The following is a 14,901-nucleotide window of genomic DNA, read 5'->3' on the forward strand; positions in this document are numbered from 1 at the left end:
ATAAACGTATAAGAGCGAACGCTTGTCGTGAGACAAACGTTGTATGTGATAGGTGAGAAACATAAATTATTATGAGCCGTTCAGATTACTCATAAATGCTACCCATTCTTACTTAGGCGCCCTTTGTTCATTATACAACGGTACTGGTTGTCCATAGAATTCAGTGGAGGAACTATTAAACGTAAGCTAGATACAATTCACCTACATCAATATGTATTTAACAATATCTCCTCTTTGTATTATGAATTTGTAACCGTATTTTCGAAATAAACTACTAGAATAAAGTTCACAAAATCGGAACGATGTCTTCGATGCTTATGCTATTGCGTCGCTGTTGTGCTATCTTATGACAAGCGCCATTTAGCACATTTCGAGAAAAACGATTTTTAAAGTTTGAGATTGAATATCTTGAGACTTGTAAATGCTATAAACAATCCAAAGAAGACAATTGATGCTTCTATCTATTCTGCATTAATCTCTCAAATATTACGAAGATCGGTTGACTATGTTGCGAGTTTTTACTATGAATGTAAACAAAAGTCGCACTCACACGTGTCATAGGCGTGTATTGATGACAAAAATTGTATGACGTGTCATAATCGTGCATAGAAAATTTTCCATAGAAAAAAATCATCAATTTTTAAACTTTTATTCATATCTTTGCGTTTATATGGTCTATAAACAATCGGTGAAATGCATTTTGAAGGAAATGAGTCAGGGAATCTAGAAAAAATTGTTATTTTTGGTTACAGTGTTGCCAAACATCCTTTATTTCCAATTTAAAACTAAAACTGTGTTTTTCTCACAACTCTTGTAATTTTCTTTTGAAAATGTTTATGCCATTGTGTTCCTCAGACATTTTCACACATAAAAACATCTAAAACTTCAATATAACTTGAGCAAATCCCTAGATACAGTGCACAGTGGTCCGAATCCAGAATTTAGGATGACAAAGTCATTTGTGACTAAACTACTGGCTCTAGAGATTTCATGTCTTCGGAACAAATAATCTATGTTAATTGGGGCATCTTTTGAGATGGGTGACATTAGGGTGGTCCTTATTGTTTGTACGATCTGAAAATTATTTTCGAAATAAGAAGAGATAGAACAATGAAGTGTTCCGCAAAATTGTAGTACAACTTTTTTCAAGCAACTTTGCTGAGGACGTCATATTTGTAACTTTAATGGTTTTAATTTTACAGCTATTAAAATGTTGTGTGATAGGGTATCCCTAACAAAATCAGTTTTTTTCGTTATAACTTTTTAAATAATTTTTTTCCGTCAATAGCGTCTTCACAAAACTTTTAGAGCTTATTGAGACGAATATTATTTATATCGACATATTTGAGATAGCTCATTTAGTTCAAAAGTTATGAGCATTTTTAGCAAAAAAAAACACAACCTTTTCAAATGTTGATATCTTAAAATGGAGCAAGTGAAATTGATCTCTTCTTTTTGCATTCGAAAGATCACAATTGATAGTGTGTTTTATGAAAAAATCTCAGTCATTTTTGTTTAACTCATTTTATTTTAGTTTGAATATTGAGAATATTACTACTATTTGTAGCATTAAAAGTGAAACGGTCAGTGTAACCTAGCAACTATTTTGAAAATAAGATATTTAAACAAAATCTCAAATAAAACTGCCCAAGTTTGGCAAAGGGCCCACTGAGTTGTTATTTCTCATGTAGTCGTGTATCAATCCATCTGAACAGCGGAGAACGTAGTGTGATGTTTGGCTAGCCATCCTAGTCACACATATTTTAATTTACAGTATCAACTTTGTTATCTATTTTCGGAAAATTTATGAATAAGAGAAACGAAAGATGTTAAAATCGAAAAACAGATAGGTATTCTAAAGTTAATCATTCCTAAACTTAGAACGGAAAGCTAGAGCTAGGCAGGATCATATGGGCATGATCGAAAGGAAATGTTAAGAATCGGTGGTCGATGACGACGTTTTGAGAAGGAAACACCAAAGTGGCGTGTTGGAAAGACGACAAATCGTTAAAGAAAAGATAGAGCCTTCGAATTAATGAGCCATTACCTAGTGGAGGCAATTCCAATGATGGCAACGCGACAAGAAAAGTTTTTGATGAATGGAGTTTGTGAGATCACGGGTTTGAATGCAGATTTATTGGAACGATTGGGTATCATTCTCGCCGTTATCAATAGCAAAGCAAAAATAAACTCCCAAGTTTTTGCAGGCTATTTGGAAGCAACGAGAATGATTTACGATCACGAGTACGGTTGGTTCCTCTATCTCCAACCCTTCATAAACTTTTGGTACTTGGTTCGTCTATCGTCAAGCATGCTTTTCTTCCTGTTGGTAGCGTAAATATGTTCCATGTTGATGTCCGAATCTTTTTCAAAAACGAAAATATCAAAAAACCAACACAATACTCTTGTTCAACATCAATTTTTACGTAAGAAACCTCACTTGATGTTTTTTACGTTAATTAAATGTAATGTACTGAGGACGAAAGACAATTCGTTTCCGCAGAACAACACGCGAAAACATAAACGACGTCGGAACTAATACAGCTGCTTCACGGTAACAGCCGAAATGATAGTCGTCAACGATGCTCTCTACCGTGTGTCTAATTCACGCAACACGAGCTACCTCTGCAATAACATTGCAAAGATACTGCCCTATACTTATTGTACACCCGTACCTGTTTGACCCCATTCTACTCTATGTATTTCTATGGTTTTCTCGAAACTTGTGGATAGACTTATTCCTCGTTTCTAAAGCCTTTTGACTGAGGCATTAGAAACGAGGAATAAGTCTATCGGCAAGTTTCGAGAAAACCATTCAAGAAAATTTAGCAGCGTTGCCAATATTAAAGATGTATTAAAAAAATTGCTCCTTACTTCGGACCCTATGATATTGTTGAGAAATAGGTCAAATAATGTTCCAGATTTCTAGATCTTCCGGATGCTACCCGGATCTTGATTACTCGTGACAAATTAACAGCATACATGGACCTTTCACCGCACTTAAGCAGGGTGCTGGGTGCTTTCCCGATTCCCAAATGGATTCTACCAAGGCTGTGACTAAAATAATAATTCAGCGGACTCTTCGCCACATTATGACGTAGTGCTGGAAAGGTTTTCCGCGGCTCAGGCGGAACGAAATACATCGGAAACAACTCAGCGAGCCCTTCGCCACACTCGAGAGGTTTTATTTGAGATGTTGTTCAAATATCTGATCTTATTTTCAAAATAGTTGCTAGGTTACACTGACCGTTTCACTTTTAATGCTACAAATAGTAGTAATATTCTCAATATTCAAACTAAAATAAAATGAGTTAAACAAAAATGACCTCTGAGATTTTTTTATAAAATATACTATCAATTGTGATCTTTCGAATGCAAAAAGAAGAAATCAATTTCACTTGCTCCATTTTAAGATATCAACATTTGAAAAGGTTGTGTTTTTTTGCTAAAAATGCTCATAACTTTTGAACTAAATGAGCTACCTCAAATATGTCGATATAAATAATATTCGTCTCAATAAGTTCTAAAAGTTTTGTGAAGACGCTATTGACGGAAAAAAATTATTTAAAAAGTTATAACGAAAAAACTGATTTTGTTAGGGATACCCTATCACACAACATTTTAATAGCTGTAAAATTAAAACCATTAAAGTTACAAATATGAAGTCCTCAGCAAAGTTGCTTGAAAAGGTTGTACTACAATTTTGCGGAACACTTCATTGTTCTATCTCTTCTTATTTCGAAAATAATTTTCAGATCGTACAAACAATAAGGACCACCCTAATGTCACCCATCTCAAAAGATGCCCCAATTGACACAGATTATTTGTTCCGAAGACATGAAATCTCTAGAACCAGTAGTTTAGTCACAAATGTTTTTGTCATCCTAAATTCTGGATTCGGACCACTGTGCAGTGATTTGAAGCAAAAAACTCACAATTTCTCATTATGTTTCTCGCAATATCTAAGTAACCAAGTAGAATTTCAAAATTCTGAAATCGCCACTTTGTGGAGATTTTTCAAACAAGTAATGTGGCATATCTAACTCAGTTTACCCCAAAATGGCGTTTGTCATAAGATAGCACAACAGCGACGATTGGACAACAGATGTCCTTAACACTTAAATGCGCAATGGTGTTTTAAAACAATATTGCGAAAACCATCTCAAAATTGTCATAGTAATGTATTAAAGCTGTGAGACAATTTTAAGAAAATTTAAAAAAAATTGATTTGCGCCTTTAAGGGTTAAAGCTTGCAAGATTCTTTTCATGGCAGATAGATTTTCATGATGCATTTATGGTTTACTTAAACTTTGGAATACTTTGCTGGAGTTTGCAAAACTATTCTGAGTAGCACAGAACGCTTGACATAACCTCTCTAAAGCATGCAGAAAAGAATACGAAACCCGTTAAACTTCTATAAAGTGTGTCGTATTTTGATGAAGTTTTCAAAATCAAACGAAAAAATAATTGTTGGTAGGTGTACGTACTATCGAGGCAAAATGTACGTATTATAGAGGTATACCTGTATTTTTCGCTTGGTAGCTAATGGTAAAAATTTCAATCGAAAATTTAATGCTCAGCGATGCAAAAAGTTAAATTTAAAGTGCCAACATCCAGTTAAATCCGTCCCAACCAATCATTCATTTCCAAATTTCAGGCGAAAATGAACATCTTCATTTCAAAGCAATACTACTCCATTAAATGTCTGCATGTTCTCGGAAGAGGCCAGAGTAAGTTAAATGTTGACAAGTTTAGCATTTCCTAGCATACATGAATATCGCAAAGTTTGTTCGATAAACCAAGTCAGCATTCTAGAGCAGAAATATTTACATAGCCAATGAAGTTGAAATAGAATGGGGACGTACACAAATGATGTAGCTTTTTTCGGCGATTTTCGACCCATCCCTCCCCCTTCGTAGCATTTTGTGGCCCCTTCCCGTACCCCTTCCCGCATGCAGCGCGGCCAATCGATGAAAAAATAAATATTTTTTACAGTTGTTATAAATAGGGGAGAGTGAGGACACTAGATCCTTGGGCATATTTGATTCCCTGGCCATATCTCATAATCTATACGCATAGCATGCAGTATGAATGAGTGACGCAATAAATAACTCCAGATTGAGCATAGTGGAGCACGATTTAGTATTCGTTTCTCCTTCAAGTTGAAATAACTTATTACCATTTAGAAGCTCTGACAATGCCACAATATATAAAAAGAGAATCGAAACTTTTTGTGTGCTGAATTGTCACGGAAGGGAAGTTAAACCGTTGACACCGTTGGGTCGAAATCTATGATCTATGTTGGTAGAATCACCTCCCTGGTGTCGGTGATAGGCACTCACTACGAACAGAGACCGACGGAAAATAAATCTGAATAAAACAACTAACATTTTCGAGCCTTTGAAATCGCAATAATTAATATGTTGATTTATGTTGACTGCAGTAAACTAGCAATACCGATAAAATGTGTTATTATTTTTATCAAAAACGTCGGAAGCCACTTTCAATATGCATAAGAAAAATGCACTAGTCTTTATTCATTAATTTGGTTCAAAATATCTATAAATAATGACATATACAGTAGTATGTCAGTTTCGAAGATCTCACATGAATGTACTGTAACATATGACAGCATCTCCACAAGCTTCACGAAAAATGGATTATTTTAATAAAGAAGTTAAAAAAATCCATAAACAAATATGTAGGCGGGCAAGACTACTAGAAAGAAAACGCATCAAAGCATTTATAACAATACTCTAAAAATAATTTTGAGGTAATTGCACAATGCATGACAGTTACATATCAAATGATATGAAGTTTCGTAATCGTATTTGCAAAGATCAAACACGATTCTTTGTAATCAATTGAGTTTTCCATGCACAATTTATGACCTGACTAGAATTCTGCATTTGTGCGTGAACAAATCAATCAAATACCTCTACATGTATAGCATGTGAAATGCTGAATACTTTGATTTGAGTTCGACAGGCAATTATTAATTGCAATCTTGCAATCTGTTGTAGTTACGATCTTGCACCACCCAGAATCGTGAAGATTTCTGCTTGAAATACGGTGTAGGTAGTACCATAAAACGGGGTATCTTTGACCACCGGGGTAAGTTTGATCAAATGAGACTTTCTTCAGTAACGTACGATAAGATGATTCAAAACCAAAAAAAAGCTACATTCAGCATATATCGGCAACAATTATTTCGTCATTTAATATACCTTTTGTGAACACAAATTCAAATTAAAAATTATATGACTCTAATGTATCGTTTCAATCTGTTCAAACAATTTCTTGTATATTGAATTGATCGCATTTTTAGAAACCGTACATATTTTTGTCCAATAATTCATTTTAAAGATCCAAAATTTTTGTTGTAAACTATTTAATTTCGACTATTTTTTGAAAAAGTTCGATAAAAGTCGGCTGTATTCTTCTAGGCAATTTTGTTTTCGTACAAGACGACACAATATCGGGCCGTAAAATTACCTACGAATATGCAATTAGGCAATACATTAGACGTTTGTTTGACAATTCAACGGTGGGTTCGCGAGGAGAAATTCTCACAGTGAAAGTTTTGAAAGGAAAGCAGAATGTGAGTTTTAAAAAACAAAAACGACTTAGTGAAATTATATCGTCCGTTTTATTCTGCGATATCATATCATAGCAAATATCCTGTTCTCACTGTAATAAAGTTTAGATTGAACAAACCCAGAGAACGCTAGAAATTCGGTCCAAAGATCCAAAGACCATCTTAACAAAAAAGCACCCTAGCCCAGCCAAAATGCCAACCGGAACATCAGGTTTGTCGCAAGTAACATTATTGAATTGGTCATGGTGAACGTCAACGGACAGGACACGGATGATGAATTTGACGGCGAATTTGGGCTGACAGGCATGCTGTTCTACTCCCTGAGCAAAAAAGAACTTGAAATTGCGAGTGGGTTAACAGTACGGCTGCCTTCGTTCCGTTAAAACCTTGGCAGATTTCGGTTACGTTCAAAACTCGTCACCAAAAGTTGGTGATACTAGGCTCGGATGAACGATTTACGCCGATCGGGTTCTAAGCACTGCTCCCCATGAAGGATAGTGTCAACCTTGGCATTGGCCACCCTGCGTGTGTAGATAACTATGGGATCATAAGAGGTGACTATGTATACCGAGTGGAGAGAGCAATCCAGAGTTGGGACCCAATAAATGGAGAAAGATCAAGAAAATCACCCATATGAAGTAGGTGCGGCGAATCCCTTCGGCAGAAGTGGTTTAACGCGGTCACCATATCGGCAAAACCAACTAGCGCAACAAGAGCATGACCAGAAAAAAAACAGCAGCCACAGCTTCAACAACAGTAGCAGTAGCCTCAACAGCTGATTCTGGAATTGAAGAAGGATCTTAAGTCAAACATGCTTACAAAGAGCTCACCAAGAAAGCCATGAGCGACACGGTAGACGCGAGAGCCTTATGCCCGGAGGCAACAATTCCTTCCCTTTCCTCCGCGATCTACGTTCGGGCCTGGCCGGCGCCGGTATTGATCAATACTTTAGGATTACCAGAAGTTGCACATTGAAAGATGTTTCGCTATTCCCAAGTATAATTATCTACTTATTCTCTGTGCAATTTCAGCTAGTCCAGATCGATAACGGAGTAGCAGCCAGGAGTGGTCGCACAAGCTCAAGCTCAAGCTGACAGTTCTTTGATGGAGGGCGAGCCGGTACTGGTATCTATTGTCGTACATTGAGATTAGACTAATCCCATGGCAATCCTAATGATAGATACTGTACCGTATTTCAAGCCTAAATATTTGCAATTTTATGTGGTGTGCAATCGGCACATCAACTGAGAATTTGCGGTTAAAAAATAATGTTTGCTTTGACAATCAGGCTGCCCTAGCTCGACTGATTCGAGATCGAACAGATTAATCGCATATTGATCTCAAATCGAAGAACTTAGCATTTCAAATGCTACCTACCTTTTACGAATACTCAGCCATTCCGCTATTACAGTAAATGAACGGGCGGACGAATTGGCTAGTCACGGGCGCTACGACTGATTTCGTTGGTCCAGAATCAGTTCTACCATTGCCGATAAGTTGCACAATTGCAATATTCTAGTCAAGGATAGAGGTGCGCCGCGCCGCCGATTTCAGGTAAAGGTCGGCGGCGCGCCGGTGTCACGCCGATGTGCTTACTATTTTTACATGCAATCGTCGGCGCGGTGCGGCGGCGTGGCGCACACCTCTAGTTATGGAACTGACTGGACATTGCAAAAACGATTATCACACTCAGCGTGCTGAGTATTATTCGTGTGATCTTTGTGAATTCGATTACGGATTCTCATATTATTTGATATGTAACTGCCCTGCAGTAATGCAATAACGCATCCGAATTTTTGGTTTTACATGCATAGTTGAACCTACGTGCAGGGAACTCATACTATTGTTTCCAACACAGTGTGGTAAAGAGCTATAGGCTTCATCAGAAGGATTGATTATTCATTTAGAAGTAAAGAATCCAGGCTGATTATTAATTTTTGCTGCGTTGATATTATATCATTTTCCATTTTCCTACCTTTTTTCTTTTACTCCCCTTTCCCTTCCTATCAGAAAAGTGATGAGACGACATGTCAAGGCACAAATCTCCAAATAATACGGGAAACGCGCCAATCGAGCCAATGCAAAGTGGTCCTGAGTGTGAATTTAGCAAGAATTTTAACGTTTTTGCTAAAATTAAATGACTTTGCCTTACAATATGTTTGGCACAGTTGTTGTACTTTGCAAAGCCCTTCTTTTTGTTCAAATATATGCTAGAGTGGTTCTAATTTTAGCAATATTTAAAATTGAATTTTTCAACGGGTCGAGATACAGCTTTACTGTCTTCAATTAAGTTGTAGATCAACACATTTTAGACAAATTTGCTGAAGACATACAAGCTCTATCTTTTATACTTTTCATTTCACGAGAAATCCAAATGTAAGCTTTAGAGTGTGAATGTTTCTTAAAAATTGGTTTTATTTCTATAACTTTTGTAGTTTTTACGTTACACTAAAGTACCCTTTAAGACAACTTAAAGATTATTTTAAAGAGCATAATTTGCTTTAAAACACCAGCTATTAAACTTTTTTCGTTTCAAAGTTATAAGAACTTTTTATAAATAATATAACTTTTTGAGCATTATCGACTTGACATTAAATACCGTTTCTGTCATTTGAAACAGCATGCTTTGTAGTATCGGTGTCCAAAAAATGATAAATACGACATTTTTTAATTCTTGCAATATTTACTCAAAAAATAGTTTATTTTTAGTATATATATGTGTATATATATATATATATATATATATATATATATATATATATATATATATATATATATATATATATATATATATATATATATATATATATATATATATATATATATATATATATATATATATATATATATATATATATATATATATATATATATATATATATATATATATATATATATATATATATATATATATATATATATATATATATATATATATATATATATATATCTAACTGGAGAAGCTAGAGATTCGGTATATTAAGACAAATCATTCTTCTTCAAAATATCTGAAAGTATTTCTAAAATACTAAATAAAAAATCAAAATTTTAAAAGTTATACATAGAAAACCATTTTTTAAGATGCGCCCTTATTTTTTAGTAAATTAATTGTAAAATGTACACGACATAAAGTGTCAGTGTTTTCGACAAAGTTTTTTAAAATTTTATTTTCTTCAATTTTATGGAAAACAACAAAATTCTATCTCGAACCATTTAAAAATGTTAATTTTCTGATTTTTAAAAATTTAGAACCACCCTACCCTCTATTTAAAATGATTGAAAATTGTATTGCAAAGTGCAATATTTTATCATGAAAACGAAACTATATTTTATATTGTCCACCATGAAAGTAATTTGAACATATTACAAAGGGTTATTTCACGAAAAAACAAATTTTTAAAAATAACTTTTTCAGTTTTCATTTTTTCCAACCTATCCTTCTGATGTTTTTCAGAGCTTTTGAATACGAACATTTTCTTCTAACGCATCAAAACTCTAGTTTCTATAATTCTCTTAATATATCAACATAGATTTATTTAAATCAATGTTATGAAATTTTAAAAAAATATCGTTTTCGCCATTTTTTGCTCTATCATAACTCTAATAATAGTATAGCATAGCATAACACGAACACCTGCACAAATCGTAGATGGAGTTGCAGAATTGAGCATATCCATAGTCATATCATACTTCGCAACGATCTACAATGACGTAGACACGCTCAACTCCACACACCTGGCCACGTTCTTACAAGCGTTTTTATTTCATAATAGTGTTATTTGAAAAGAAAATGCAAAGAAAATATTAAGAGCGATCTCACCGGTATCCAAAACTTGAAATTCGTCCCTGCTTAAAGGCTTTTGATGCCACTTCGTAGGGATGAACGTTGTCGAATCTTCATGAAATCCGGTCGCTTGAGACAATATTGTTCTGGCTAGACTGTCCATTTTTTTCTGCTTTTGTATAAACTTGTTCCAGCGACAGTGATTGTATTTTTCGAATGGAATGATATATTTCTTGGACAAATTATTTAAGATTCGGTGATGTCATATTATTTAATAAAACGGATAAACAACAAAATTTACTTATTTCCATTAATTGCGCATAAATCAACTAAGACTTTTTCAAATGCCAGCAGCATCACACGCAGGAAAATTAAATATCTATCGATTATTGACACTGCTTTCGATGATATTTCTCCGTCACAATTCCGTTCAACACTCAACGACAAAAAAATTATCGAATGATTTTTCTCGTTGATAAAATCTTGCTCAATTATAACTCTTATCATGACATCATTTATAGTTGAAAAAGAATTATCTTTTGTTTGCCCCAATGAGTTATATTGTTATTCAAAAAAAAAAAAACATTTTTGGCGAAAAAGTGCTCATAACTTTTCAATCAAAATAGTTAGATAGGGGAGACCGGGGCTAGTTGGCGGTGTTTTCAATTTTCATTTTTTACTGCTTTGATGTAGGTAGATCTTGCAAAATAGAACACGCGGCATGAAAGAGCAGACTGTTGGCTCTGATTTTTTTTTAAAGTGTTTGATGCTTTGTCTCCATTTTTAGAGACAAAAATATGTGACGCGGAAAACCTGCCAACTTGCCCCGGCCCCGGGGTAAGTTGGCGGTATGTGAGGATATACCAAAAACTAAGCAATCAAATGGAGATTAAATTACTGCAAGGGTCCTTTTGAAACGTGCTGAATGTCTTTTTGAGAAAACTGTATATTAACCGACATTTGCTATTAAATTTCAGTTTCAATACCCCGGCATTTAAAGTCAAAGTCAGTCGCTTACTCCCTATTCAAAAGCAAATTTTCGAAATTCTTCGCACAATTGGCCGGAATAAATGTCCCCAACATTGGCGAGATACACAAGGAAAAGATTTTCTTACTTTGGAGTGAATTCCAGAAATAAATTTTTTTGATGACTTTTTTGCACCGCCAACTTGCCCCGCGTGCAACACCACCTACTTACTCCAACCGCATATTTTATTAAAAACTATTTAAAAAATAACTCTTGTTTGTCGATATAAGTAATATCTATACGGATACTGAAAGCTCTTTTCACGCTCTATCGAAAAATATGATCATTCGGGAAATTGATTGAAAATCATCCTAAATACCGCAAAGTATTTAGAATTTAGAAAATTTACTTTGTATGCTCGAAAACACAATATCGCCCACAATTGCAACAAAACAAAATGTTTTGCAATAAAAACACATCGGATAATGTGTTTCACATTACTTGAGGTACCCAACGAGAGGCAACGCTTTATGTCTAATAGAAACTGAGAAAAGGGGCTTCCGCCAACTTACCCCAACCGCCAACTAGCCCCGGACTCTCCTATGTGATGCCATGAAACAAATTATTCGCCTTAAAACAATTTTAAAGTTGTCTGACTACTTAGATTTTAAATTCATACCAAAAAAGTGATTTGAATAAAACAGTTTTTCCAAGAAACACTAAGAAACACCCTAACCTTCGATTTAAGATTTGTTGTAAAATGAAAAGCACGACAGCTAGAGCTTACATATTATAAGCAAACTTTTCCTAAATTTGTCATTCTAAAACTTTGTTGAAGGTTGTTTGGCTCTAGCTGGAACGATCAAAAAGTTAATTTTTAGATCTTCATAAAATTAAAACCACCCTAACTGTAGTTTAAAAAAAGTGGCTCGCGAACTGCGAAAACTTCTCCAAAGACTTAATGAACCTGAGTTGTTTAGTTTTAGTGAAATTTCAAAACTCCTGCTAAATTTGCATTCTGGACCACTGATTCCTGATTGCCGATAGTACCATTCAAAGATTTGTGCCCTTTTTTCAAAAAACACTCTTCTTTTAGAACGATTTTTAAGATTTTTTGGCGAATCGTGGTGGAATTCCTCAGATTACAAATCACGTACAATTCGAAACAAGGCTGAAACGTTGTTTGGAAAGCAAAGTCAGATAATTTTTAATATAGACATAGTTGTTCCCCAAAAAGTTTTTTATGTGCATTGTGCTAATAATTATAATCAAGTTTAGAAACAAATATTTACTTTCCGAATCTCTTATAAATATTACAGCGGGCCCCTTAAAGAAACATCGTTCCACTGGGTGCTAGATAAAGTTTTTTTATATTCTAGCTCTTAATTTTTATTGTGCCAGTTACTTTCGCGTATTTTTGTGTCTTTTTTGTTCGAAGCGTCTTTATGAAAAATGTTGTCTTCTTGTGATTGTCCACTGACGTGTCCACTGCCCGGGGGCTCTTTGTGCGAGTTTTTTGGTGTTGGGGTGAGAGACGGGCTATTAAAAAATGTCTCTTTCTGTCGATTTTCTGTTCTAGAAGCAACATTAAAATTTCATGGATTCAAATCTGAAAAGGTGCCCGGAGCCCGTGTTGTACACATTACGACTAAATTGATTATTGGGTTTGTTGCCAAAAATCTATATAAAATATAAAAGATATATAATGACATCTTCCCTAGAAATAATCAACTTTGCAGTTTCAGCTTGGCAGGAAGGGATTTATCACGATCGATTGACAAGCCTTCGTTGTATGTATGGAATGGGATTATAAAATATCACACTAATGCAACAAATCAATGGATTTAAAAACTCGCCACGAGCAAAACACATTTTGATGGAAGTCTAATAATATCTTAATACTACTGAACCATCGTGGTTACATGCACGAGTAAACATATATCGAAAGTTTTCTTTCATTTGTGTGTTTTTCATGACGTCCACTATCTTCGACAAAACCTTTTCGTTCCAATTTACTTTCAGATTCCTAAGATTTTCCGAAGACGTGATGACAAAACACAAAATGGGTTCTCATTAACACAGAAAACTCTGGGAAACTTTTAATCTGATGGAAACTTTTCATAGCTGGGAATAAAAGAGGATCCGTTTTGGATACGGTGTACGAATAAGTTTACGATGCGTGGTTTGAATACATTGATTTGCACTAAAACTATTCAGAATAGATAATCATGATGGATGCGGTCATTAAATCGAACAAGTAAATAAAAAATTAGCATTTAGAGTTGATGAATAATGCATGCATGCTGGCTCAGCCAATTAGTATATTGTATAACCAAATAAAAGCTGTTTAATTTACCTAAATCATCCCCACAAATGTAGGGTAAAATGATTAATAATCCGCAAAATCCGCTGATAATCCGTGGTTCCATTTTTCCGGTCACGCACAATATCCTTCTAAAAGTATGGCCATTTCAACCAACGCCTGGTCGTTAATCCAACGATCGTAACAAAGCGCACTATCTCACTCTAAGCTTTCAATTATTCAATTTATCATTTTCCCTGAACACCACCATCGTTGTTATTCTCGTTAATAAATGTATATGCAAACATACATATTGATTATACAAAAAACAAGAACACCACACCATGAATCATCGGTTAGCAATTATTCTTCTCATTTTTCCACAATTTTTCGCACTATGAATCACGTTATACCCCATCCACGCTTCTCTTTGTGTGCGACTCGCCGAAAATGGCTTTATCAATTTTTTTATTGCAATGCACTTCCTCTGCACATGTTCCCCACTAGCGCTGAGGTCGTGGCGACATAGCTCACCAACTGCAAATGATCCATTACCGCAATTTGTAGTTGCACACGGTAGCTGACGACAAGCTGCATTCCTTACCCTCTCATGACAATAGGTAAGGTCGGAATATCTCGCACATCAAAAGCTCATCAATCACTTTGAACTTTATCACTCACGCCACACTGCAAATGCGCTGCACCACATAATGCGAAAGCAGATGTTGCTCGAGTGGAAATGGGGATAACACACTAAATCCTCTCTTCATCGTCCCAAAAAAACACACGTCGATGAAATATGTAGAAGCGAAAGTATAATAACAATAGCGCCTTAATCCCCGTCACTCCAGAACGGGCTTTGAACATGGAGTATATCACTCAGTAGCATAATCGTACGTTATGCGGCGGGTAACAAAAACACCACAAGCACTTAGTCCCCGTTTCTGTTGATTTACCGCGATTGGTCCAGAACGATGCGCTCGCGACGAATCCTGTGATGTAACTGAGCCCAAAGTATCATTGCAGCTGGAATCTTCACACGCTACTGTGGGCTACTGGTGCCATTCTAACTACGGAAAATCAAGCAGGTCACTCAGAGAAAAGCTGTACTCAACCGGCCGGAGACAGGAAGCTCGGAAAATGAGTGCTCTCTCTCAGAACGCGGTACCGGGCTCGTAATCGGCAGCTGTTTTCAGTCACGCGAGGCAATCCCTTTTCCCTCTGTTTTGGTTGAGGATTCAAGCGGAAAA

General features: G+C 35.4%; 1 protein-coding gene across 1 annotated transcript in view; it reads right to left on the bottom strand.

Annotated features, from left to right (window-relative positions):
* Window positions 1–14,665, bottom strand: part of LOC131683508 (uncharacterized) — a 67,958-nt gene extending 53,293 nt beyond the window's left edge. The window contains exon 1 of the mRNA XM_058965541.1: window positions 13,706–14,665. Within this exon, the coding sequence (XP_058821524.1) occupies window positions 13,706–13,778 (73 nt within the window). The 5' untranslated portion in view covers window positions 13,779–14,665. The remainder of the gene's footprint in view (window positions 1–13,705) is intronic.
* Between the last annotated feature and the right edge of the window lie 236 nt (window positions 14,666–14,901).

This window comes from Topomyia yanbarensis, chromosome 2 (genome assembly GCF_030247195.1).
Source record: "Topomyia yanbarensis strain Yona2022 chromosome 2, ASM3024719v1, whole genome shotgun sequence".
NCBI classification, from domain to species: Eukaryota; Metazoa; Arthropoda; class Insecta; order Diptera; family Culicidae; genus Topomyia; species Topomyia yanbarensis.